This window comes from Rousettus aegyptiacus, unplaced genomic scaffold (genome assembly GCF_014176215.1).
Source record: "Rousettus aegyptiacus isolate mRouAeg1 unplaced genomic scaffold, mRouAeg1.p scaffold_m13_p_4, whole genome shotgun sequence".
NCBI lineage: Eukaryota > Metazoa > Chordata > Mammalia > Chiroptera > Pteropodidae > Rousettus > Rousettus aegyptiacus.
In genome coordinates this window covers 115,061,916-115,089,911 of record NW_023416307.1, presented here as the reverse complement: position 1 = coordinate 115,089,911, position 27,996 = coordinate 115,061,916, and the positions used below count along the sequence as shown (strand labels likewise).

General features: G+C 47.2%; 1 protein-coding gene across 27 annotated transcripts in view; it reads left to right on the top strand.

Annotated features, from left to right (window-relative positions):
• The window catches only part of CACNA1D (calcium voltage-gated channel subunit alpha1 D), a 289,592-nt gene that overhangs the window by 223,570 nt on the left and 38,026 nt on the right, over positions 1-27,996 (top strand). For 13 of the 27 annotated variants that reach the window (XM_036218604.1, XM_036218595.1, XM_036218592.1 and 10 more), the window contains 11 exons: positions 753-840; positions 1,476-1,723; positions 3,087-3,233; positions 5,181-5,382; positions 7,407-7,565; positions 8,990-9,100; positions 17,139-17,222; positions 17,689-17,772; positions 24,678-24,722; positions 25,134-25,262; positions 26,686-26,751. In XM_036218604.1, coding sequence (XP_036074497.1) covers positions 753-840; positions 1,476-1,723; positions 3,087-3,233; positions 5,181-5,382; positions 7,407-7,565; positions 8,990-9,100; positions 17,139-17,222; positions 17,689-17,772; positions 24,678-24,722; positions 25,134-25,262; positions 26,686-26,751 — 1,363 coding nt within the window. The remainder of the gene's footprint in view (positions 1-752; positions 841-1,475; positions 1,724-3,086; positions 3,234-5,180; positions 5,383-7,406; positions 7,566-8,989; positions 9,101-17,138; positions 17,223-17,688; positions 17,773-24,677; positions 24,723-25,133; positions 25,263-26,685; positions 26,752-27,996) is intronic. The other 14 variants (XM_036218608.1, XM_016156352.2, XM_036218607.1 and 11 more) reach the window with 10 other exon arrangements.

Below are 27,996 nucleotides of genomic sequence, written 5' to 3'. Positions count from 1 at the left end.
TCCCACCACTGCCTAGCAGGAGGGAGTCATGTAGTCGCAGCTTCGAAAGACATTCTCACCAGGACTTTTTAACTCTTGTAAACTCCCGGCTGTGCCTGCCCTCTCCAGCTGCAGCCTTTGCCCACTGCCTCCGGAGCATGTGTTCCAGCCACATGCAGCCACCCGCCATGCTAAGTGAGCTGCACTCTCACCCAGGACCTGTCTACCTGCTACTCCCTGGACCTGTAGCCCCCTCCTCCTTTGTCTAGCTAACCCTCACTCCCTCTGGACTCACCTGGGTATTACCTTCCTGGGGGGCCTTCCCAGGCTCCCCAAGGTAGTGTTCCCCTAGTCACATCACCTCTGTTGTCATACCTGCCACCTGGGGTTGCAGTTGCCCATCTCACTAACCAAACAGTGGACTCCTTGAAGGCCAGAGCAGCCCGGCACCATAGCACTTGAGCAAGGCCCCAAACTTAGAAAACAAGACCAAACAAATGAAACTGAAGACTGGATCCCATCTCTGCAGAAGTTAGCTGTGCACCAAGTCAGGGCCTCTGTGAGTGCCTGTGGGCCTGCTTACAAGGTGCCATGGACTGTGGCCTGGAAGGAGGAGACTCATGAGTCTGAGTCATGGGAAAAGGTTAGCTCAGCTCCACATAATCCCACCGTGGTGTAGTCATATTAGAGTGAAGGCCAGGTGAAATAATCTGAGTATTTTATCCAACTGTAATACACTCCGCTTTCTTTGCTTCCTCTGCCCTTTTCCTTAGATCCAGTGCCATTTCTGTTGTGAAGATTCTGAGGGTCTTAAGGGTCCTGAGGCCGCTCAGGGCAATCAACAGAGCGAAAGGACTCAAGGTTTGGGTTTCTCTCCTCCAGGCTGTGCTTGCTTTGGTGGGGTTAGCTATAATTACTGACTTTTCTGGGCCAGAGCTGGGCTGAGGCCTGATGGATTTTAAAGTGGATTGTACATTTGAAAAGAGTATAACCCAATTGAGCTGCCTCTGCCAAGTGCTGATAGCATTTTTAACTGTTATTATTTTCTTTAATTTTGTTCATTTAAGATATTTTCTTTATATGATTACTGTTCATTTATTACTTTTCATTGTTAATAGTGTTTATTTTAGTCTTTAAATCTATTCTCATGCATGTCGTATAAAAGGCCAGAAGGTTTGCATTTTCCTAAGTCCTTTTATGGGGTGGGGACCCTGGAAGCCTATGTGCCAGGAAGTGTGCACCCCGTATTTCTTCTGACCAAACTAACAGCATTTTAGGAAGCCAAGGAGGGGCCTACCTACAGAATACTCCTCCCGGGCAGCTGTGGTGCACTGGGGTAACCCCTGCAGATAACTACCTGAAAAACAAAGCACCACAAAGTTGGAAAGTCATATAGAAATAAACATAAAATCTTGGCTGGTGTTAGCTCTCTCCAAGGCTAAAACAGCAAAGGCAAGTAATACCACTTCACCCTCTCCCTGCTCCTCTCTCCCCAGCACGTCGTCCAGTGCGTCTTTGTGGCCATCCGGACAATCGGCAACATCATGATTGTCACCACCCTTCTCCAGTTCATGTTTGCCTGCATCGGGGTCCAGTTGTTCAAGGTACAGGGATGTGCCTTGGAGCACAAGGCCCAGCTGATCTCTTCAGGGGGAAGCCTGCATTTGATTGTCTGTCTGTTTTGTACCCAGGGAAAGTTCTATCGCTGCACAGATGAGGCCAAAAGTAATCCTGAAGAATGCAGGTGAGTGACCTGGTCATAGGAATGGGGAATTTGGAAGAACAAATAAAAGACTTCAAGGATTCACTTGTGCTAGCATTTCAGAAGTTTCATCATAGACTCTAAGAGGCCTGTGTGCTCAGCTCATGGCTGGAGAGATGAATGGTTTTATTTTTGTTTTATTTGAGGTAACATTCATATAACATAAAATTAACCAGTTAAAAATGTACAATTGAGTGGCATTTAGTACCATCATATTGTCATAGAAACACTATCTCTATCTAGTTCCACAGCTTTTCATCACCTCAAAAGAGCAGAGCGATGGCTTTTGATGTTTAGGGAGAAAGCCCTAAAACCTAAAATAACAGTTATGAGATACCTCAGAAAGCTCACCTGACAGCGACATGAATAATTCTTCCCCAAGCCAGAACTTGAAGCTCAATTCCCTGCTGTTTAGGGGCTGGCTCCTTCCTTCTGACAGGTTTTCCAGGCAGCTTCTCTGCCCTGGCTTCCTCCCAACGCCCAATTTTGGCCATATTTCCATTCACGAGAATGGGCAGAGGAGAGAGAAGGCAGGAAATTTTTGTGCCTCTTACCTCAAGCTGTCCAGAAGGATGGGAAGGCAGACATGGAAACCATCGCCTCAAGTTCTAACTGTGCGGATGTCCGTGTTTCCCCATACTTCTCAGCAAAAGGTGTGGTCATAGGTCACCAGCCACAATGTGACCGTGTCTCTGCACCTCCAGGGCACCACTCGTGTGGGCTGCAGGGCGCCCCCTGGAGTTCGAGCAGCACAGCAGCAGCACGAAGGCACTTCCCCTTCCCTCTTTGACTCCACTTCCTCACCTGTGAAATAAAGACATGGGACTCCTCCCAGAAATGAAACCATAAGAGAAATATTATGTGCCAGAAATTACAAAATTCTCCGGAAAGAAAGCTGGAAATGTTTTAATATAAAGAGAAGGAATTTGATTAAAATTAAAATGCAGATAAGAGGGTACTTGGGCTTGTTTCCCAGAACTTACAGAATTCTCCGTGGCCAACGTGTTTGAGCCAACGTGTTTGATTCTTCAGCGTATAGCTTGAGCCCATTGCATGTGAGAGATATTTGTTATTTGGTAGTTCTCATTTGTTATCAGGCATATGCAGGGTGCCTGCTTAGTTGCTCTGGAGAAGACTCATTAAGCCAGTAGTTACTCAATGGCTAATTGAACTGGAAAGTAAATTAAATGCAGGGCAAGAAAAGGGGAAACACAGACCTTGCATTGTTCAGGTCCATGGCCTGGCCGGCAGACTGAGCGTGACTGTGCCTAGAGGTGTGGGGCTGGGGCCGCCGTGACTCATTTTGTGTCGAGCCAAGATGACCCACATTTCTTTACCTCTCTAGGGGGCTTTTCATCCTCTACAAGGATGGAGATGTTGATAATCCTGTGGTGCGTGAGAGGATCTGGCAAAACAGCGATTTCAACTTTGACAATGTCCTTTCTGCTATGATGGCCCTTTTCACGGTCTCCACATTTGAGGGCTGGCCTGAGTAAGTAGAGATAATGTACATCTTCAGGGAGCTTCCTCCTTGCCTTGGGGCACTCTAGGCTGAGCCATCTCTCCTGGAGTAAGTCCTGCTTTTCCCACAGTTGTGGGCTTTTCCTATGATTTTTAAGCTTTGAGCTACTTATCGATCACTTCTTGGTCCACAGGGCTCCTCTGTCTGATTAAGCAAATGATTAACCTTTGTGACCAGCTGACAGGATTCTCGGATTTGGGAAGGAGGGGTGGCATAGTCCCAGGGAGGAGCCTCATCTCAGCTGCCTCCTGGGAGGCATCTCTGGATGGGAATGGATGTCCTCAGAGGTGTTTGTCATGCCAATTCTCATTGGTAGCCCTGTCAGTAAAACTGCCATTACACCAAAGAGGGTCTTGATAGTGTCCCAAAGCATGCATGCATGCATGCATCCACCCACCCACCCACCCACTCACCTACTTACCTACCCACCCACTCCACTCATCCACTCACTCATTCTTTGTACTAATATATGCCAGGCATGGACAGCTGCCATTGTGCCATGTCTTGCACTGATGCGTTCACTTGCTCACTCATAAACTGCTTTTGATACCAGCTCCCTGCAACATGCTATGTATGTTCAGCACTGTGGAAGAAACAGTTGTCTCAATATGGTTCCTCCCTTCAAAGCTCAAACCCAATTAGAGTGTAAGGCAGTTAAACCAGGCAGGAGGGTCTGGGTTGTCAGAGATATGCGGAATAGGGTCCTGGAGAATGGCTACAATTTTGATGGGTAAAGTAAGAAAAATGGAAGAAAGGAAGGAGGTAGAATACAAAAGGAGAGTCTCTTGTACTTTTGTTACTCTCTGTTCTCTAATTCCTCACCCCACCTCTAGCTCCTGCCACCAGAGCATATATATATACATAAATGGGGTCCTGAATGTCAAGTTCCTGTGCCTAGAGGAACTGTAAAAGGTGGACAGGCTGGTCTTCTCAGGCTGGCAAAACCCTCCAGATGTGTGGGAAAGTCAGAGATCTTTATAGGAGTTCCTATGGGGTGAAGGATGGGTGGGTGGGACTTTTCATTAGGGAATCGGTCCTGGCAAGGGAAAAGAGGCATGGGGTAAGATCCTTCACTCTATGAAGGTTTTGAGTCTCAGGTATTGAACACTATGCTTTAGCAAATCAGGGTGGTGGCTGAGGGGAAATTAAGAAACTTGGGGCACAGGGCTAAGAGGAGCTGGGCTCAGCTCCCAGCTTTGCCCCCACGGAGCGTGACCTTCGGCACTTAGATCCCTCTCTGTGCTTCAGTAAGATGGGGATGACAGCAATGTCTTTTCCAGATAATTGTGAAAGTGTGTAGCACAGTGTACCCAGGGGTTAGGCGCCCTGGAAGTGTTGAATTTGTATCAGTCTGGGTGTGAATTTAACTTGGGGGTTTTACAGTAATTTCACTTCTTCCTGTTGAGTTCTACTGGGCATGTATTTAATTTTTATGCATATTTCAGTTTGGGGAAGTTCTCTGAGTTCTTCGGAAATCCCTGGTTGCTTACTATTGTCTTTGTCAGTGTGTATACAGTTTTCAGTTCTGTCACTGAATAACATAAGACGTTCTTCCTCTCTTCTGCCCATGAATAGGAAGGAGCATTGTTGAGCATAAATTAAGTTTTTTGGGGTAACATTGGTTAATACAATTATATAATTGAAATCATTTGTTTTTTTGCAATTGTCAAATGTTAATCAACAAATATATCTCAGGTGCCCACCACCTAGGTGCTGGGCTGACTGGGCCTCATGCTGAGGAGGGAGCCTCTAGATGTGCTGTGTCCAGGGGCGGGGCTCCAGTGAGGGGTCTGACAGTCAGCGCCCATGGTGGCTCTGAGAAGAGGGATGCGCCTGAGAAGAGGGATGAGCCTGGGAAGGCCGTGGGGTCGGGCTGTGTGGGGCTGGCAGTGCTCACTTGGTCCTTCTGCTCTCCAGGTTGCTGTACAAAGCCATTGACTCAAACGGAGAGAACATCGGCCCCATCTACAACTACCGTGTGGAGATCTCCATCTTCTTCATCATCTACATCATCATCGTCGCTTTTTTCATGATGAACATCTTCGTGGGTTTTGTCATCGTCACCTTCCAGGAGCAGGGAGAGAAAGAGTATAAGAACTGTGAGCTGGACAAAAATCAGGTTAAAGTCACACACTGTTTGGGCTTCTGTCCCTCAAGCAGGAGAGGAATGACATCTCTTTTGATGGCTTCCCCATGCACAGAGAAGGGTGCCCCCTGTGTCTATCCCTGGGGCTTGGGCCCTGTTCACAGTGTACATGCACCCAGTTTGAGTCATCGCTGTTGAAAGTTAGGTTCCCAGATACAGATTTGACTTTGTAATTGTAAAATCCACCCTTAAACCTGTGGGTGAGAAGCCAGAGAGGTGCTTGGGTCACCTTCTCTGGTCGTGACTCACCAGTGACAGCTCTGAATCTTGTGGGGCAGTGTGGCCAGAAAACGCCCAGTGATGATCCCAGAGTTCCTAATGACAGAAAGTCTTTTATCTCCTCAATCTCACCACTATTGACATTTTAGGCCAGATAATTCTTGTCGTGTCTTGTAGGATGTTTATTTCTCACCATCCTTGGCCTCTGCTCAGTAGATTCCAGTACTACTCCCACCACCCCCGACTCCCACTTCTGTTTTTGGTAACAACCAAAACATCTCCAGACATTGCCAAATGTCCTCTGGTCAAGAACCGTTGACTGAGGAGGAAGTATGCTGTCACACCACAAGAAAAGTCACTAAATGTAAACTTGGGGCTGTGATTGCACTGGCATCATTCTCTACATAGCACCTTTATTTAACAAATCTGATCGGAGCAGGGGTTTTGGCCCTGATTGTGTGATAATGCAAGGGAGCCAAGAGACCTGAGATCTGGTCCTGTACTACATGCTCTGTGGCTGTGGGTACATCCCCACTCCTCTCTGGGCTTGCTTCCTTATCTCTACGTTGAGGGCATTAAGGAGTTGCTTTTAGAAATCCCTTTCAGCCCTAAAACATTGTGAGATTGAGATTCTGCTCTGGGAGTTTCCACTAGGTCCTCTATCGGTAGCATCTGTGTTTGATGATGATGGAGTGAGCAAGAATCATCTGCCAGCCCGAGTTTCCTGGGGGAAGTGGCTGTGGTGAGGTAGTCTGTCTTGGGCTGTAGCCTTACTCTTCGGGGGAAGCATGAAGACAGTGCTGGTCTTGTTTAGAGGAAAATGTTGCTTTTAGTTGTCAGAGTGTCCTTGCAGATCCCATCAGTGGTGGTCAATGGGAGGCCTGACCCAAACTCTTCACCCCCACCAGAGAAGGGGAGTGCCAGGGCAAGGCCCAGGCCAGCCAGGCACCACCAGAGCTGAACTCGTGTCACTACTCGAGGTCCAGAACAAGCTCGGGGTCCCTGGAGTCAACGTGTGAGGTAACAGCAGGACCATGTCCTAGACAGAGGGAGCCCAGAATTCAAGAAGAAGAATGGGTGTAGGTCTAGACTTAGGAGTAAGCAGGGCCTGACGCTAAGCTCTCGGAATGAGAGGAAAGGACAGTGCTCTGGCTACCGTTACTGATGCAGAGGTCTAAGAATGCAAAAAGCTCCTGAGCCTCAGAACCTCACAGATGGACACATAGTTAGCTCACCATTAAATACTTACAGTTAGCACACTCTGGCTCCTGAGAGGTGTCTCATGTGGGTCCATCCAGAGGCAGCCAGGGGCCTCCAGTCTTGGGCAGTGAACCTAGCCTCTGTGGTTCTTGAGGATTTCTGTGTCTCTCATGATATGGTTTCCTCTCCTGGAGGACAGCATGAGCAGGAGAACTATAAATGTCGTCCACCAGCATAGAGCGAAGGCAAGAATAAGGCTTCATGTCTCTGCTTGTGCACTGTGGGACCTCAGGTGTGCAGTTCTCAGCTCTGGACTCAGTTATGTAATGAGTAAAATGGAAGCAGACTGTTGGATCTGCTTACCCCCCAGGTTGCTGTGAGGATCGGAAGAGGTGATGGAGCTGGGTGCCTTTTGTCAGAGTGATGCAGAGCGGTGTCTGTGGGGTCACCCAGCAGTTTTCCCCATCGTCCTGGGTCCTTCCCAGCAGGTGCCTCATTGGCTCTTCCAGAGCAGGTGTGAACCGCGTCCCTCTGTAGACGTACTCAGGACCCCTTGTTGCTCTTTTCTGCCATTGCAGCGTCAGTGTGTTGAATACGCCTTGAAAGCACGTCCCTTGCGGAGATACATCCCCAAAAACCCTTACCAGTACAAGTTCTGGTACGTGGTGAACTCCTCGCCTTTTGAATACATGATGTTCGTCCTCATCATGCTCAACACACTCTGCTTGGCCATGCAGGTAAAAATGGAGACACGTGGAAACGGGGGTCATGTCTGGATCCTCTGCGCAGCCACATGCCCCAAATTCTGAGGGCAGAAGGCCACCCCTCACAAGAGGCCGGGTTTGACTTTCTGATGAGTCCAGGCTGTAGTTTGGCTGAGTCCTGTTCTCACGATGGGAGTTTAAGATCACTCTTTTGTTGAGAGGCTGTCTTTACATTGTGAGTATAGGTGACATTTCCATGGAGCCTGAGCGTGGCATTTGATTCTGTAAACCTTTACTATGGGCCTCCCATGGCCAGGAGGTGGTTGAGGACCAATGCTCTGTCTGTGCAGAGTTGGATGGACAGGGTATTTGATCCTGACTCTACTCCTTACCAACTGGGTGACCTTAAGAAAGTTATTTAAATCCCATGAGCTTGTTTTCTCTGTCGGTAAAATGGGAAATCCATCATACCTACCTCGGAAATAAATTTTATGCTGGATAATTCATGCCAGGCACTTTTTTCTGTGCCTGGCACAGAGTAAACACCTGATGTTGAAAAACAACATGTAAGTCACATTTCTGCCCACAAGGAGCTCTCAGTCTGGCAGCGGGGAATCTTCCAGTCCAGGGAGTGTCGAATTTGACCTGCATTGCAGCTGTTCCTCGTCCATATTTTAGGCAAGGAGTGCAGCTCCCTTCAGTTGGCCAAGTTGGAGTACAGTGTAGTAACAGTGTTAATGGCATTAGCACTGTTATTTTTAATGTAAAGTGTAATATATAATATAATTAACACTGTAATTAACAGTATTGACAGTGAGCCTTTCAGCAGTAATGTTGTCTAGCTGCACTAGGACAAGAAGCAAAGACGGAGGTCTAGGTTGTTTTCACACTGACTTTAATAACTGGAGCAAATCAGATCAATTCCCAGTGCTGCCTAAAAAAACGTGTCTAAAGACAGCCAAGGATAAATTTTCTGTTACTGTCCTTAAATTTAAGAATTCTTTATGCATGAGAAGGACCATACGCGGATTAGGGGAAAGTGTGAAGTCAAGATAGCACTGCCTTTTATTAAAAGTAGAACTAAATGGCATAAAATTTTTCCCTAACCAAATCCTACTCTTACTCATAGACATTTGGGTGAGTTCCATATTGTGCCTGGGTCAAGGCCCTGAGAGTAAACACTGACATAAGAAGGGGTGGGTTCCTTTTATCCTGGACACAGGAAATTGATGCCTTTCCCCACTCATCCTCATCTTGTCATGGCCCCCCTGCACTTGGCAGGACAGCCCTGCGACCTTGCAGTGTCAGCAGAATCATTAGGAGAGGGTACTGGAATGTGGAGGTGGCCTCTGCACCCAGGTAGGGGTCGGACACCTGCAGAGAGTAGAGGGCTGGGGGCCTCATTTTGCTGGTCTGGAGTGGGCTTCTGAGAGCTGTGCCTCTGTCTTCATCCACAGCACTATGAGCAGTCCAAGATGTTTAATGATGCCATGGACATCTTGAACATGGTCTTCACTGGGGTGTTCACAGTCGAGATGGTTTTGAAAGTCATTGCATTTAAACCTAAGGTGAGTTGCTGAGCCTACTTTTCAAAGACTGTTGCTGAATTACTCCAGAGAAGCACCCGCTTCCTGTTAGTCTTGTGTTACTGAATTATGCTGAATTGTTCTAGCTACTAACTAGGTTATCACCTGAGAACATTAACATCTGATTAGGGCATCAGTATACATATGGGGAAATAAAACTGCGAAAACAAAACCTCATAAAAACAATTCTTAGAAAAAGAAGGGAGGAGAGAATTAGGAATTTATAGAATGGAGGTCGTTCTCGAAACCTGATTTTCTGTTTCTAGAATACCATGTATTATGCTTTCTCAGAGGAACTTGCTTCATTATTTGAGCATTGGAGAAATTGTTTTAACATAACCCATCAGAAAGAATTTGGCCCTGATTTTACTTTTATATTTCCAGGGTAAAGACTTTTGTCTACAGCATCTTTTTCACCTTTTAGGGACAGTTCTACCAGCTAGAGACCTCTCGTAGTCATACCACTTTTTAAATTTAATTTAGAAAAATTTCACTTTAAGACAAAGCAAGACAAGAAATGTGTTCAACACCGTTGGACCGCTCAGCATGTTCTGGCTCCTTCGGGAGGGAGTGAACCTATTTCCACAAGTACCAACGTCTGTGGTATAAGAGGCAGATAGTAAGGTGTTGAAGGGCACACATGGTTCTGGATTCAGATTCCCTGCTCTTCACTAGCTAATCAAGCAAGTTCCTTAACTGTTCTGTGCCTCAATTTCCTCATCCGTAAAATGAGGACACTAATAGTTCTGTTTCATAGGGTGCTTGTGAGGAGTAAGAATCACTATATGTGCCATGCTTAGGCAAGTGCCTGGCAAGTAGTATCATGCTATAGATGTGTCAGTGCTGTTACTATGACATGACGATGACCACCACTACCACCACCACCATCATCATCTTCAACTAATGGTGTTCCCTCGTCCTAAAAACTGAGAAACGAATTCTGGCTTTACTGTGGGACATTTGACCCACAGTTTGTGTTCTAACAAAGCCCAAAACTATCACAATTAGAGAATGACAGAGTTCAGTGACCCAGTTATTTGTTCGTCTATGTATAATGCATCTGACAACACTAATTTAAGACTTGGATTATGAAATGATGATTTCACATACTCCATGGAATTCTAATTCAAAACTATTCCTTTCTTTAATTTGAATTAATTTCTATGCAATCTTTATCAGCTCTTTGTGGACCCAAAAGAAAGGACACTTGTAAGTGACCAATTGGGGTGATTGCAGTGGGGTCAAATTTGGCACTTTATGCATGGCCAGATGTTATTTACTGTGACTTGTCCATATCTGAATATATAAACGTTTCCAACTTTTCCAAATTCATCTTAATTTCCTTTGGCGATTTTGATTTGCTTTCCTCTCATCTTTACTTCTTTGAATAAGATTTGTCTGTACTGATAGAAAGGTTTGCAAAGTAAGGACATCGAAAGTACTTGAGAAATGCAATGTGGAACATATGTATGGAACATTTCTTAGATCTCTTTTGCCATGTCTTTTTTTTGACTTGTGATTAAGCTCTGAAATTTTTGAAAGCTTATTCTAGGCTGAAGAGAAGACTCACTTGCCCATGGTGTGTGTGTGTGTGTGTGTGTGTGTGTGTGTGTGTGTGTGACAGAGAGAGAGGAGGAGGAGGTGGAAGTGTACCCTCTAGCGGGCCATTGCATCGATGGCCTGTTGTGCACTGCTCTGCCCAGCAAACCATTGTTACCAAACCTGGAGATACCAAAGGAAAATGCGTAGCCAATTTATAATCAGTACTAATTGATCAGAGTTTTGAAATGAGCGATTTCCGCTAGAAATTGTGCTACTTTGTAGTTTTGCTTAGCAAGATACTGCCATAGCATAAGACAACCTCAGATTACAATGGAGAGAAATTTTAAAATAGCATCTCTGTGTTGAGGAGCATTGTTTCCACGTTCACCGAAGCCAGGGGAGAGAGATTTTATGCTTTTACATGCCTGGAGGAGTGAGGATCAGTTCACCAAGAAGCAAAGCTCTTCTTAGAATACTCTCTAACTTTTCCTTGTCTCCTCGTCATTGTTAACAACCAGTCCCAGGCGAGTGGGCTTCCCCACAAGTTGGTGGGGGCCACCCAGTCGGAGGGGCAGCTGGGCTGAGGAACCATGCTGTAAAGCTGCAGAGGGAGCAAACAGTCTTTGAGGAGGTGGCCACAAGGGACAGAGGGTTGGGAAACCTGGCCCATCAGTGTCATCTCAGGAAAGTCTGTCTCCTGTGAAGAGCTTTGTAGCAGGGGCCCTTGTGGTGGCTGTCTCTACTGTGAGGGGCACACCTTCTAGGAGAATGTCTCAGTATCTCTGTCGGAAGAGATGGGGGCAGTTGTTTTATAATATAAATACAGAAAGTGAAGTTGGACAAAATCCTTCCTGGTAGGTGAGAAGGTATTGGAGGAGGAAGGGTTAAAGACAGTTGAGAAACCTAACCCTGGGGACTTCTTTTATATTTAAGAGCCTGACTAAGAAATGGGGCCTCCTGAGAGGGAGCACATCTAGAGGGGCATGGTCCCAGGACCTGCAGGGTCAGACCACCCAGCCCCTATAAGTGGGAAGGGCTGAGGTGGGCAGACAGAAGTAGGAAACCCCGAGGTGGGAGTTTCTGCGTAGGAAGAGTTGTTTTGAGAATGGATTAGGTGAGAAGGGAAAGTGGTGAGTGGCCAAAGAGCTGAAGAATTAGGGCAAAGCAAGCGGGCTACGTAGTATGTTGTATCAGCTCCCAACGGAAAACTCACCTGGCTCCTACAAGTATAATTTGAGTTTCCATTTTCATGCTTCTGGATGTCACCCATTTGGTGTTTGGTCAGCACATGCTTGAGCCAGGTTATCTGCCTTAGTTGTGGGCTTATCTCCAGAGAATCATACTTTGTTCCCAAGTCTTAGGCCATCAAGTATTTTGATCTTGATTCTGCCTCACAAATGACTAATTTACAGGCCTTGTTACCTAGGCTTGGATAAACTAAACAGTAGTTAGGTTTGGGGAAAGAAGGAAAAGCTTTAATGCTGTCCACATGCTTCTGTGCAGAGCTGATGCACAGTGGACATTGGATTATTTGGTTGCATCAGGCTCCCAGGCCAGCATTGCCTGCCCCAGGGTCCCTGGCGGGAGTAAGACTTATAAATAAAACCTTAACAATTTTCCTAGAGGACATTCTCTACCTCCTAGAAAGAAAATTTAATACTGTCTTTTCACTTCAGATATAACGTAGGTGATTTATTTTAATGACAAATAACACTTGAGAGCAAGTATTCCTTTCTTTAACTAGAACTTTATGTCAGACTTCTTCATGGGCTCAGCCACTGACTTCAATGTTGGAGTTCCCCAGAACCTTCTCCTGGTCCACTTCTCACCTGGTAAATGGGTACATCATGCCCAGGGCCTCAGTGGCCACCTTCATCTCATCCAAATCTCTGTTGCCCTGCTCCTTTCTGAGTTATCCTGACTGCTAAATCATTTCCCTGCCTCTGGCCTCAGCCCCGCTCCAGTCCTCTTCCACGTACTCCCTTTGTAAACCTGGAGCTGACTCTGGTGCTCTTTTAATGACATTCTGGTACTGGCCACCTATTACATGAGAAACAAATATAATCCTTAGTCTAATTTCAAAGTCTTCCACCAAACCTTGACCTGTTTATGTTTCCAGCCATTGTCTCCCTATTATTCCTTCTCCCCACTGCATCCTCAGCTGTTAACGTGCTAGGCCTTTCTGTGACGCATGCATCTGTCTGGAAGCCCTTCTTCCACCTCGTCATCTTTTAAGGCCTGTTCAAAATGTTGGCTCCTCTGTAACACTGTCCCTCCCAGCCCAGCCAGAGTCAGCTCTTCCTGCACATGTGTATCTGTTAGATGCTTATGGTGTAGTAGCTTCATCATCACTACTCCACATCTCTCTCCACTAGCTGATAAGTAGATGCTCATGGTCTCAGGCTAGATCATCTTTGTCTCACACGATGCTTGCTACATGCTGGTTCTCAGTAAAGATTGGAGACATGAACAAAGGAATAAATGGATGAGTCTATAAGTGCAGCCTCTTGGCATGAGATAGTACTTGCTTTTTTATCACAGGATATTTGGGCAGACTAGAGTGACCAAAAATGGATGTTTTCCTTTAAGCCCCCACTTGACCTTTATAAAGGCTTATGTTAATTAGAAAGCAATCAGTTATAGTTTCTACCCAAAGTTGGCACTGTGAGTCATCCCTTGAGTCAAATGCTACCCAAATAAGCCCTGGTAAGTGACCTGGCTGTTATGGTCAACAGAAAAAGATGGTCATTTGTATAGGGTTCTTCAGATCTTCAAGTGAGAGAGACTCCAGGCAGCAAAGAGAACTTGGACTTTGACTGCTTTTCTTGTTTCCCATTTGTAGCCATTCCACAAGCATTGCCCCCTGTATGTGTGCCACGCTATGGTATATCCTGGCTGGAGATCCAGGCTCTGCTGCCAAGAACCCACAATTGAGTGGGAGATGCACTACGACAGACAATCAGGAGATAGTGCTTAGAAATAATGGAGCTTCCTGGCTCTCACATTAGTCTGGTTTATGATTTGAAATTTCTGGAGTCAGAATTGTTTCCAGGTAATAGATGTTATTGCATATGGCTGACTTGCTTGGTCGTTTTAAGCAGATGGGGCTGGGCAAAATATAATATAAGGGCAGATTCTAGCCGCACTGGTAGGGACTGCTGAGGGGCCCTGGCCTCAGAATTCAGCTGTAGGAAAATGTGTCACTAATGGCTAAGAGGAGAGAGATGGGCTAAGCCTTCCATTGGTGGCCCATATCTAATCTTCTGATTATCAGACTTTGGTAGAAAAGAGGTGGGGGGCTGAGTCATGTTCACTTGATAGTGATTTTATTACAAAGGGGGCTACTAAACAGGAAAGCAGGATGTGGGAAGAAGGGTGGGCTGGTATTTTCTGCCTTCTCTAGACCTAGCAGAGCGACTTGGTCAGAGTCTGTGATTCCAACCACCTGCACCAACTCAAGCCTCTGGTCTCTTAGAGGTGTCAGGCTTCAGTGCAGAACTCTCTAGGGTTCTGTGAGTGCGAGCGATCATCTGGAGAGAGAGTTGATGAGATTGCTAAAAAAAGTTTTAGGACCCCAAATGTCAAACCCCTATCTTGGTGATTTGAAGTGATTTTATACAGCATCAGGGGCCAGAATGGCCAAGTTGGACAACAGTTTGTTGGCTGATGGGAATAATCCAAAGGTGTGATACTGATAATTCTGGAGAGGAGCTGTTCCAGACTAAAGTCCAAAGTGGGTGGGAGGGGCTGGCACCCAGTGCACAGGTGGCAGGCTTGGCCTCAGGAATATGATATTCTGTAATGGGAAGAGCAGAGCACCCGGTGCAATGAAGCCGGGGCTATTTGTGTGCTAGGATGGGAGCTAAGGAACGCTTGGTCTTCAGCTCTGTGTTTATCCCAGAGGCCCAGCTGTTACTAAAGGCCAAGATTTTATTAAGGCATCAATTCCTCTCTAGACAAGAGGTTAAGGATCACCATTTCTCTTTAGCCTTTGAGTCGCTGTAAAATCCACGAAGGAAAGGACAGGCTCTGCCCCTCACGGCACAGTCCGTGCGGGGCTGCTAGTAAGCCAACTCTTTGTTGCCCATTCACAACAGAGTAAATCATTTCAAAGAGAACTATGTTCTTACTGTCTGGGGACATTCATGGCAACACTCAGTGTACCTTTTGATCCAGCTGACGTTTTTTTGGTTAGAAGACACTGTTTGATCCAGCTGACTTTTTGGTTAGGGACTTCCTCCAGGAAGGAAGCAGTGCGTCCCTTTATGTCCTGGAGCAAGCTCTTTATTTGATCTCTGACCAGCATGACTCTCATGTTAGTAGCACTCGTCTAGTCCTCACAGTGGCCCAGCCAAGAATCATACGTTGTGAGAAGAAAAGCTTTGTGTAGGATAAAGTATTTTTTGAGCAGACCTTCCCATTAGACCTGGATACACAGGTCCTCAGAGTTGGCACAGATGGACTCCTTTTGTTTACTTGTTAGAGGACTGAGATAGGGGTCTGGGAAGGGTGGCAGTCGATGAGAGTAATGTGTGATCGAGGCACTGTGATTATAGGAGGAAAGGAAAGACATAAAGACTGGGTCAGAAGTCATGGCAGTTGGGTGGGAAAATCTTACGTTATTTAAGATGAAATTTTGTAGAAACCCAAATCATCAGTATCATAGTTCCCCCCCATACGTGCACCTGGAGTAAGTCACAGTAACTAGAATAAACATCCCTACACCAGCTATTAGGAGAGCCACATGTTCACGATTTCTATCATGTCATAAAAGGTGGGGGCTCTGCAGTGGCCTCCTCTGGCCTGCGTTTGATCACAAGTTCGTGAGGCCTGACACTTCAAAGTACCTTCTGTTCTAGTTTTCTTGATTCAGCACTAAGCGTTCCCAGTTTAAGCACATTGGGCCCCCTTTTTATATTATTATATCTGAATTTTTATTTCCAAAACATGTTCTGGCTTTCTGAAAAGATGCAATAGATATACAGACAGTTGTTGGCCTTGCTGCCAGACGCCTCTGTGTACAGTCCCGCCCACTACCCACTCTGATCTTGGGCTTCCTGGCGGTGTCAGGAAACAACAAGCACTAATTTAGCACCTATTGTGCTGAACCCGGAAGAGGAAGTAAAATGTATGGCACATATGTATGGATTTGTAAGTCATACTCAGGGCTGTTGCGCCTTCAGAATTGCCATGAGATATGAGGACCTAAAAAAATAAAAACTAGGTCAAGTAACCAGTTGGGTACACACTGGTGGAGAAGACATTGCGGTGTGTCAAGTGCTAACTGAGTTCAAGGCTCTGGCCTAAATGCTGGAGTTCATGGAGGAGGAGACAGAATTGTCAGCACAGTCCTCCTCCTCAGAGGCTCTCAGTGTGGTGGACTTGCAAAGACCCCAAATTCAGTATAAAGACATGAGAGAGAGAGGCAGAGTCAACATGATGAGGGGCGGAAGTCAGAGGATCTGAAACAGTCCCCTCAGAAGATAGCATTTGATCTCACCTCGAAGGAGGAAGTGCATGTGGAGAGAGAGAGTTGGGGTGGGGAGGCTAGAATGGCAGAGGCTCCAGGAGGTGGGGAAGAACCTGATGGAGGTTTTGAGGGATGGAAAGGAGTCTTCTTAGCCTGGAGGGCAAAAGGGGAGGGAGAGGGAACAAGAGCGAGGGTGCAAGGAGGAGCCTGTTGGCGACCTGGGGCTTCCTGCAAGGACACGGGGAGCCCTTGAGCACCCTCTTCGTCTTTCAGTGCTCGTTTCCTCTGGAAGACCTCTGTGGCTTCTCCACCTGAGCCCCCGTTCCCACCACCCAGAGTGAGTGTCTCTGCCGCAACTCTGTGCCTTGGATCTATGGGTGTTGCTGTGTCTGTCTCCCTGTTGGCCATTGCTGTCCCTGTTAGACTGAGAACTCTGTGAGGACAGGGACTTGTCTTGGGCCCACCATTTCTAATTCTTGTTGGATTGGCAAGGAGGGAGAAGGTTACTAGTTTAAGAGCAAAAAATAAAAAAAAAAAAATGAGAACATGTGAAATACCTGGTCATAGTGCTCTTTAGGTGGAGAAGAAAAGAAAGTGGGGTGATTGGGGCCCTGTGGAAGGAGGAGGAGAGCCTTACTCTTCCATCAGCATGTAAGGGGTTGGGCTTGTCACCCCGGGTGTCAGGGCAGGGTTGCCAGAGAGCTTCCTTCATCCTGCAGATATTCTGCTTAGTTTGGTGCTGCTCAAAGCCATGGGTCTGCGTGGTGTGCGTGCAAGCACATGTGTGCGTGTATGTGTGCATGGGAAACCTTCCTCACACATGCAGGTGCACACCATCCTCTGCATCCCCTTTTACCAGTGGACAGTGTTGATGCCTCCCTTCGGCTCTCCCACCCCACCTGGTTTCCATGGGTGCTAAGGGGCCTCCAATGTGTCCCCGTATATGATCCGTATGGCGTTTCGTTCATACATGCTCATAAATGTCTGCCCCCTGCCTGCTCTGTCCAGGGGTATTTTAGTGACGCCTGGAATACGTTTGACTCCCTCATCGTAATCGGCAGCATTATAGACGTGGCCCTCAGCGAAGCCGACGTGAGTATGCGCCTGCCTGCGGCCGCCCGCCTCTTGTCCTCTGTCTGTGCACATTCTGCTCCCTGCCCCACACTGGCATCACCTGGACAAGTCACAGGTCCCAATTTCACTTGATCTGAAACCAGGAATTTCCTAATGAGAGTTGCGGAAAAAAAAAGGCCTTTCAGGGTAAAGCCTCATCCTGGGCCTTTTTGGACACAAATCACCTTTTGGAGGACTGACCACTTTGCAGCATTACCCAAGTCACTGGTAGGCAGGGTAAGATAGGCGTCTCTAATTGTTCTTATTTTCTGTGTCTGCAGTGATACCCAAAGTGACGTAATTATAACATGTTTGTTTTAGGGCAATTTTTCAAGTAGCTGGGTGGCATAATGCTAGAATGTTCCCCTTTTATAACGCTGTCCTTTTCTTCTTTTTTCTTGTGTGCTTCCTCTCCTCTGTGGCTTCTGAATGCTTGCCCTAACAGCACTATTTCACTGATGCATGGAACACTTTTGATGCCTTAATTGTTGTTGGTAGCGTCGTTGATATTGCTATAACTGAAGTGAATGTAAGTAGCAAACTTTGTGTCCTACAATGTGATTTTTTTGTGTGTGTTAAGTGTAACATAGAGGAGACTAAAAACCCTGCCCAGGGATCTCTAGATGCTTTAGAAATTCAGGCACACATTTCTTTTGAAAGAAGAAATTATCATAAGAAAACCATTTTAAGAACATTTCGTGGCCTCCCTACCCTCGCCCCATTCTCTTCCCCTGAAAGACAGTGGGGAAATAAATGTAGAATTACTGTTTTGAGAACGAAAACAATATTTTAAAAGAAGATCTTGTTAAAATGTTAAGGGCTAGGACTTAATTATGTGAGTATATGAACATTATCACTCAGTAGCTGTGTGACCCTGGCGTGCCACCTGACCGCTTTGTGTCTCAGTTTTTCCAGCTATAGACTGGAATTCACAACATGTGCCCCGGTCCCCACAATGGTTCTGCGAAGGCACGGGAGGCAAACCCCACAGTCGTGCCCTGAGCACGTGTACGCTGCTGCTGGCGTCCTCACCTGCACCTTGTGTCCACTGACTCTGGCTGGTGACCCTGGAGAATGTTCTCCATCCCAGCTCCCCAAATGGTGACACAGATCAAAGGCCAGGGGAAGGAGGGCTTAGTGTGTACGAGGGGGAGAGGTCAGTACTCCTTTGCTGCACTCAGTTGAATCTTTTGATGAAGAAACAGTAGCAGCATGGTAGATGGAGCGACCCTGCCCACCTTCAAGAAGCATCCTGAGAACCCGCTTTCAAAATGAAAAGTCCTGGCAGTTCCACTTGGGTCTGACCCATGCCTACACCAGATGGGCCAGGGGCAAGCAGACATGGCCCTGCCCACCTGGCCTGTCCCAGTTCGTCGGCAAGTCTTAGTCGGTGTCCAGTGTGTGTGCCCAGGTTGCGTAGAGCCCTTCTCGGGGACAGTGGAGCATGAGGTGGGACTATTGTGCAGTGTTGGCTTCCTGTTCTATGTTGCCAGCCCAGCCCCTTCCCCCATGCTTGGCTGGGAAGGGGCCTCCGTGCTCTGCCTGGCCGACATCTGCAGGACTGTACAGTCCATCCTGGTACCCAGACAGCCTGTGTCGGATACTGACAGTAAAATCAATCCCTCTGTGGCCCTGGTTTTGGGGCCGGCTAATTCTGGCGTGTAGAACAGTGGGACAGCCACCAGCCTGGCAAGCCTGAGGCCTGGCAGTTCTAGTCCTAGTTCAAAATGATTGTTGGATCTGTGTCTCACTGCCCTCGTGGATCAACCGGAGTGAATGATGCCTGCTCTCCTGCTTCATACGTATATTGGAGTGACAAAACTTGTGAAAATACTTGCTAAAAAAACCCAAAGTGTTAGGGAGATACAAAGGTATTATTATAAGTGTAGATTTTCATGTAATAATAGATGATATAGACTGCGAGACATTAGCATGTCCACGAAGGCCTAATTTTCCCAAAATTCATGTCGTGACAAGGTGCTATAATCATATTTTGCTAGACTTAGGAACATACATTCCCTAAGCTCCATAAGCCAAGATTTATGAAAATTTCACTTCGTGTGATATATTTTATACATCGGCTATAAAATTGCCATTTATAATATGTGACTTATTCTTGGTTCTGAAATGATCTGATGCTAATGGGGCTACGGCAAGAACCTAACTGGAATTTCTCCCCAGTTTATGACCAGACATCTGCCTGCTTGCTTTTAATCATCTTACAATGCAAAGCGCTTATAACCTACTTCAAAATATACTTAAATGAAAATTTGGAACAGATCCTTATGTAAGTCAGAGATGGTCTATAATGGAAATGAAGATATAAACCATAATTTCGGCAGGTCCCCCTAGAGCAGTGCTTAAAGTGTTGTGCAGGTGTCAGGTGTAAATGCTTAGTTTCTGGATACCAGGATGTGGCCAAGTTTTGTTCAGTATGTGAACAAGCCAGCTCTCTAACGCCGATCCTGCTGGCTGGGGGTGTGTGGCACTGGTGCACTCAGCAACAGCATGTGCCCAGCCCCCCAGCTGCCTCGCCCTGTGCTGGGGGCAGGAGCCCACTCTGCCTGTCCCCTCTGACCCCGCCTTGCTCATCGGTGTCTCAGTGTCGTCCTCCTTTACCTCTCATTAGTCAGGAAAGCCGCAGGTCTACAGAAGCTCATACTAAGTTTTCTAGTTAGCATTTGACACTGGGGTGTCTGTACAAAACAGACGGTCATTGGACCCATTCCTGGCATTCAGTCAGACCAGCAGAATCACCCTGGTAATCAGTCCCATACTCTTCTTTCACTCAGTGACCTTTCCCTTGGCCAGCTGTAGCTTGAGGCCAAACCTTCCTCAGCTGGCAGCAATGCAGAGTACCACTATGGGTGACCTCAGCATTTCAGTGCTGGGCCCCAGCGCAGAGCAGACGCTCAAGGCAACCTTCCAGTCACTCAACACATGCTTATTAGACATCTCCAATTCTCAGGCCATGGTCCAAGCTTGGGGGAGGCAGAGAGATAAAAGAGACTGGGTGACCTTAACCTCTGATGGTATAAAACTTGAGTGGAGCTGTTGACTTCTCCACGCCCTCACCCACACATGCGAGTGCCCTACGGGAGCAGCACACATTGTGTCCCTTGGTGGCCTTGTCACCCAAGCTCCTGGGTCAGCTGAGCATGAACACTCTTGGTCCTTCGTTGGCTGTTTTTAGCTGCCATAAGTCCTCATTATTTGCAATATTAACTTGCTGTGCTCTCTCCCCCAACCTCTGTTGATCTTTCTTTTCTGTTGCCTAATTGATTTTCATGTTGGTTTTATTTTTAGAAAATTGTAGCGGCAAGTATATATAAACATATATACGGTGAAGTCATTAAAGCAAAAGCACTTTAAAGACTGTATACTTGTTTTTGGCTTCCCCACCTTTGGTTTTCACTGAGTGTCACAGGACATGCTATTGGTCATGGTCATCTAAACTGTTTCCCGTCCCATATTTTGTTGTCTCCAGCCAGGGTCCTGAGCCGGGGCCGCCTTGCCTTGGTCAGTCATGCTTGGCTCTGTGGCCTTGCCAGCATAATCTTCAAGAATGAATAATCTGGCCTGAAAATTGAAAAATCGAGCTTATGTTTGTACTCCCTGAAAAAACAGTTTGGATGGCCCTTTCCGTTGTCCTGCTTGCATGCCCACCCAGCCCTCTCCATCCTGCTGCCCCCTCCCACATCCCCAGCCTGCTCTGATCAGGGTTCGATAGCTCTCACGGACTCCTCTTCATCGCTGTTGGTCGTCACATCACCAAGCTGCTAAAATGTCAGGCGATGACTGGCAGCCTCACTTTCGTTTCCCTTTTGATGCCTATTTGTTCCTTGAATGGTTAAATGACCCAACAACTTATTCTCTCTCACCCGAGGAATGACTGTCGGCGACATTTAGTCTTTTCCCGTTATCATTATTGCTAGGAAAGCAAAATACTTGCTTATAAGCCATGTCTGCCCTATTATTACTTGAGAGCCTGTCAAAAGTCAGTAGGGAATTCAATCCCAGGGACCCAAGAATTATCCCTGACTTATCAGGTACCAGTTTGGACCAGGTGGTCAACAGCTGCACTCAGCTTCTTCTGACCCCAGTCCATTCTTCTGGTCAGGTTGTTCAGCTCTCCATTCCATACAGTCACCCTTTTCTAGGGACCAGGTTTCTGGTTTCTGGACACAGACTCAGCAAGCCCAAATACAGAAGCCCGCCCTCCCAGAGGTGTTACATGCCAGGTCAGAAGACATCGGAGGGAGGCTCACCACAAAGACTGGGTTCTCCACAATGCCTCAGGTTAACTGGTTCTGGGATGTTGGTTTGCTTCTGGCTGAACTGTAAAACTGCACCCTTTCAGCTTTTCCATAAGAAGATGGGAATTAATTCAGAAAGTGGAGACCGATCCCTTTGATTATACTTGGGAAACTCAGGGCTCGTTTGGCTCCAGTCGTTGCAGGGGGCTGGCGCTGAGCCTGCATCTTAAAAGTCTGTTTGAGAGCTCTGCAGGAAGGGGCTGGAGGGAACATCAGACCCTGGCATATAGTTGGGCCTTCCGTGGCTGAGGGCCAGATCCCTGTTGGGTTCCCAGCTGAAGCCTGGCATCTCAGTGTTGGAGGGAGCTACTGAGGTCATCTAGTCCAAGCCCTGAGATGACACTGGAATTTCCTGTGTTGAAAGCTCATCCCACAGATCCTGGCAGCTGCCTTTGGAAAGCTGCTTAAGACGTGAGTCCTTCCCCAATCCCATGTCCTCTAGGGGTATCCTGTGGTCGATCCCAGGAGTCCAACAGAGCATCAGCTCACTCAGGTTCCATTTCTCCCTTTCACTAATTCCCTAGGTTTCCATGGCCTTCTCCATCCTTTATAAGGAAGATGGGGATAAAATCTAATCTCTGCATCCAAGTACTGAACCCTCATCAAACCCCAAAGAACCCACTGCTTAGCCATAAAAATCTGAGTGGGCTTTTCTAGCGGTCTCATTCGGTATGGACAATCCAGACCTAAAAGGAATTAACTGCTATGGGTGACCAGCCGAAGACATGGCCCAGCTTTACCCTGAATTAGGACTACCATTCTCAGCTCCGGCGGCATGTTTAAATCGTCTAGGAGCTTTCGAAACTCCCAAAGCTCAGACACAGCCCTGATCCATTAAGTAAAAATCTTTGGGGTGGGACCTAGGCATTGGATTTTGTTAAAGATCCCTGAGCAATTCCAGTGTGCCACCGAGACCAAGAGCACGTCTGCCCTTTCATCAGGCTGGCTGGCATTTGTAGTTGGAGCAAAGCCATCCTCAGGGTCCTTCCGTTCTGTAAGATATTTTGGCAACTTGTACTGTCCTCTCATGCTACCAGTGACATCTCCTGCCCAGTGTGGCATGTGGGGAAAGGGGAGGGTGCCGCAGGCTGCGCAAGGGGTGCATGCAGCTTGATGTGCTTTCCTTTCCTGCATGTTGTATTGCCTTGTCCTCCACAAATACTGTCTCCTCCTCTTTGTTTTTTCAAGCAAAAGTATATCTATGGCTTGTCATACTTCTAAGATGTCAGCTGAAAAAGAGATGTGCACCGTGAAAGTCAGTCTGGCCACTAACTTTCCCATATCACAAGGAAGAGGGTGGTGTAGGGTCTGTCAGACTTGGAGCAGGATAGCAGCAGGAAGCAAAAGGGGCTTGGGTGAGATCGTACAGCCAGAAAGATTGTCCTCCCCAGCACAGGTCTCCTCGTTCTCATGCAGGTCCAACTGACAGGTTATGGACATTTCAGAAGGTTACTGTAGATGGCTTTGTCTTGTGCACACTCTGATCCCCTTGAGCATAGGCAAACAGAGTGCACACACACTCACATGCACACTTACACACCTTCACACTCCAGCTGCATGGACTAGACCTAAACTTCATGTACACAGCCCCTGGGGAGATAGTGTGGGAGACAGAGTATCACCATCTGTCTCTTTCAGGAGATGTTATTTATTTTGAGGTGAGATAATAGAAGAGGAAAATAAAAATAGTGACCCAGGGCTCGGACAAACCCGTTGCAGAATTCACATTCTGAGCATCCCGGTGATGCAGGAACACGTCTTTCACCCTGTTGGAACCTGTTAGTCCTGGATTTGCGGTCACACTGCTGAAGTTCGGTTATGAATCGATGTACCCAAACTCCTTATTTTCTATGAATTTTGTAAATTTTGTGTTTGGTCTCAGGAGGCAGCTATTGACGAGAGTGAGACTTGAGAACGGAGCCCTCGTTTTCCCTCTATCCCTAGGGAGGAGAGCCCATCAGATAAGTGTGTGGGTCCTTGTGCGCACACACCCCTTAGCTGCACAGACACACTGTGCAGAAAGGCTGTCTAGCAGCCTTGGCACGCACCCAGCAGTGCTGGACCCCCAACTGGAAGAGTCTCATTGCTCTCTTGGTCGCCAGGTAGACCAGCTGATTCAGTGGAGGTGACCCTACTGAAGGGAAAAGACAGACCATTATTTCCTGACTCTTGTTCATCCCTCGCTGTCTAAATTAAAGATGCCTCCTGATATATGCTAAAGGTTGCTTACAACCTCTTTGCATTTTCTGAAGCACTTACTGAACATCTGATAAGTACCAGATACCGTGCTGGGCGCTGAGTGGAGTGAGGCAAGGTCCTTGCCCTCTCAGGGCTCCCGGCCTGAGCCGGGAGGCAGGTGCACATAGGGTGATAAGTGCTGTGCTTCTGCACCCTGGGGCCTGAGTGACAGGAACCCCACCAGACTTCAGATGAGGCAGAGCTGCTGAAGCTCAGGGTGAGCTGTTCATAAGCTGTTTCTCCCCAGCAGTCACACACAACCAAGCTTCGTCATCTTTCACAGAAGTCTGAGCCCGTCGGTTGGGCAGGGAAGCATGGTGTAAGAAAATGAGCCCCTCTCCAGCTCCCCAGCCACACCAGAGAGGGCATCGTGGCACACGCACTGCCCAGGCGAGCAGCCCCAGAAGCAGAGAGTGGTCCAGGAGGGCTGTGGGCCACAGGCAGCTGCTCTTCATTTGCTGTCTTCGGCACCATCACTCTGGTCCTCAGTGGCCTGCTGCCGAGCAGTTAGTTCCTGAGACCCACAGCCCTGACTCAGCAGAGAGAGCCAGTCTCCCCCAGAGACCGGCATCCCACTCTGCATTTCTGTCTTTAGGGACAGTTGAGGTCTTGCAGCATTACCTTTATTAGGTGGTTGTCGCCTTGGAACCTCATGTCCTGGGATGTAAATTAGAAAGTAGTGTGTCTGAGCCCAAGTCCATGGCTGCCCACCCTCAAGTCCAGTTTCAAGTGTTGCCCCTGGCATTGTCTCAGGGAGGGAGCAGGTGTGTTGCCTTAAGACAGTAACCAGACATTTTTAAAAAGGGGGAGGGTATGTCCTCCTGAACCACTGCTTCCTTCCCAGTTCATTAATATCTTTTCAATCTTTGATTTCTTAAAGCCAACTGAAAGTGAAAATGTCCCTGTCCCAACTGCTACACCTGGGGTAAGATCAGTGACTCGTCCCCAGGGGCTGGGCCTTTTCCTTGAGTTTATTTGACCATGTTGAGTTTTCCACTAGTTTTTCTGTATTCTCCATGATTGTTCTTCCAGAACAGTGTCTGCAGTGGTTTGCATTCATCATCAGTGTCCAGTACTCTTGACCAGCCCAGCGTTCTCCTCTTAATACACTAGACCACGTGGACATGCATGTGCTGTGTGGACGCAGTTTTCCAAGCCCTGTGTTGTTAGCATGTAACTTTTCCTTTCATATCATGCTTTGTAAGGTGAAAAGGCCCTAGAAACACATTTTCAATTCTTACCTCTGTCACCTTTGTTTGCATCTGTTGCTGTTTTTCTGAAAGTGTTGCATGTTCTACTTTCCATTGGGTTTGACTTCTCCATGATAACCCTTCAGAACTCTGAAGAGAGCAATAGAATCTCCATCACCTTTTTCCGTCTTTTCCGAGTGATGCGATTGGTGAAGCTTCTCAGCAGGGGGGAAGGCATCCGGACACTGCTGTGGACTTTTATTAAGTCCTTTCAGGTAAGAGCCATGCCAAGGGCTTCTCTTTGTTTTTGAAAATCCTGTGTAAGTCTGACTATCCCCTGTTAGGGATGATCCAGTCTCCCTTCTGCATGGCCACGGTGACCACTTAGGTCACATGACTGCCTAGGACACATGACTGCCTAGGTCGGTAGAGAATTTGGAATGCTGGAGAGACCTGACTTACATTACTCGGGTAACTAGGGTTACTTGCTTAAAGGAAACAAAAGAAAGCAGTAGGGACCTGCAGCTGAGAGATCTGCAATATTTCCAAGACTAGTAGAGACGTGGAGCCTCTGAGCCCCTTAGTCTGGTCCTCCCCAGGATGCCCAGTGGTAAGTGGTGATGTCTGACAGTGTGCTGGGTCCCAGCAGACCCCCAGAAGCCTAACAGCCTCTCTCTTGGATGGCCTCCTCTCGTAAGGCTGCAATAGTCCTGTCTGTGTCAACTAGTCTAGATGTGGAGCAGACAACTTCGCCTCGGCCAGCACACCAACATCAGTCTGTGGGTCCTCCAATACCTGGAAGGATTACAAAGTTGAAGACATTTAGTTATAAACCTGGTCTCATTTGTCATCTGTTGTTCTCCAGGCTGGTGCAGCCTGGCTCAAGTCTATTCCTGGCTCAAGTCTATTTCTGCACCATGCACGTGGACATTTTCCGTCACTTGAGATGAGATAGAAAAGCAGCGAAGGAGTATTGGATTAAAGGACCAGGGGTCTGACCTGACACATATACTTGTATTTGATATTTTTAAGGAGAGCCCAGGTTTGGCGACCACTCAGCTAGCAACTTTTCTTCCCTGGCCCAACCCCCAACTCTGTGGTTCTTTCGGAAAGTGTGCATTTTAAGAAAGGTGTCTGTCTTTCTACAACAACAGTCAGAAAGTGATTATTCCTCTCTGACCCAGTAATTCCACTCCTAAGACTTCCCTCTAAGGAAAGACGTCAGCAGATGGGAAGGTCATTTTGCTTAAAGATGTTTCTTTGCAAGGAGATCTACAATAGCCCCTCACCCCCTCCTCAGATGTGCCCACAAAAGAAAGTGGAAGCTGTTCAAATGTCAGTGTTCTGGAATGGTTCGATCAATTAGACATTTTTGCAAAGGAATCCAAAGATTAATTTAAACATTGTGTTGAGAGTGATGTGTCTGGATTGACATTTTAGGATTAGAATACACTGTTAATGACTCTGGAAAGCACATCCCTCCTGCAGCCACATATCACTAGGTGTGCATGTGGCTGGTGTATGCAGGACTGAAGTCATTGTGCTCGGCTGGGGTTTAAAAAGTCCTTCCTCACTGTCGACGTCCTTGCAATATAACATGGAAAAGAAAAGCATGTGGCTCCATGCGAGTCTTCAGTCTGCCCGAGCAGTCACGGAGACGAGAGACCAGTGCTGAGCCAAGCGCTTTTTTCCTTCCAGGCCCTCCCATATGTCGCCCTTCTCATAGCCATGCTGTTCTTCATCTATGCGGTCATCGGCATGCAGGTAAGCTCCGGCCCTTTGGGGCCCCTTTTGCTGTGTAGTCCCAAATCTGTGACAGATGTACCTTAGCCAGGTAGAAAGGAAAGACAAGATCATGATTTGGCAGCCAAACACCTGGACTGCTGAAGAAAAAATGGAGGTGAGAAAGACACGGCTCCAAAGGAAAGAGCCCATGCCAGAGAGAGCCAGGCTCAGAAGAATAAGGAGTGGCTGGAGTACACCAAGGAAAGATGAGTTTGGTGGTGCTCCTCATCCCTAGTCAGAGTCTTGGGAGAGTCCATCGATTGAGAAAACCCACAGTTAGTTGACTTTAGCAATAGAAACTGCCATACTAAAAGAGGCCATAATTGTCCTGTTTTCTGCACTGATGTTGCTAAGAAAATATTTAATTATATAAATTTCCTTATATTCTGAAAATTTGTTTTATTATAACCAGGTGAGATTCTCACCTGAAACAAACTATTTCCAGATACTGTGGCTGGGCCTAAACCTGAACCATTATCTTGTCTCAGTAGCTCTCTTTTAAGAAGCATGAAACCAGGCCTTTTTGTGACCCTGGCTGAGGGGCTGAAGGATACTCACCAGCAACTCCTGGGGAGGGGAAGGGGCCTGGGGCTTCATTAACAGCTGAGCCCTAACGTGAAGTGGCAGTGGGCAGAACTTCCAGGAGGAGAGGGAGCTGGAGATCAGTCTGTCACACCGGACCTCCCTGGGCGGTCTCTCTGCCACCTTCTCCATTGGTTCAGATGCCCTCTTTCAGATAAAGGAGAGATATGAGTGTAAAAGAGATGGAGTGACACCGGAAGTATAGAAGGGGTTGGGCTTATTTTTTTTATTCCGAAGACATAGAAAGATTTGTAAGTTGCTAAGAATCTTACCATGATTTATGAACGATGAATAAACATACTTGAGCCCCAGTAGTTGAGCAGCCTGTGATGCTGTGTGTGAGCTGTCTCAGACAAGTGCAAACTGCATTGCACATACCATCACCTATTCACTCAGGAAGCTTAGCCAGGCATCAAGCTCTACTGAAATGTCAGTCTCCTTCTATAAGTCCTACAAGTTAAGTATTTCCTAACTTCGCCTTGCTCTGGAGGTAAAGCCTCCCCGATTTCTGTGGCCCACTGGCCCCATGCTCATCCGCAGCCTGATCTTTGTCTGTGTACACTCATTCCCTTCATTTCCTGGAGTACCTGTGCTGTCTCAGCCCTGCTCCTTTGCAGGCGGTGCTTCGTCTGCCTGAAGCAT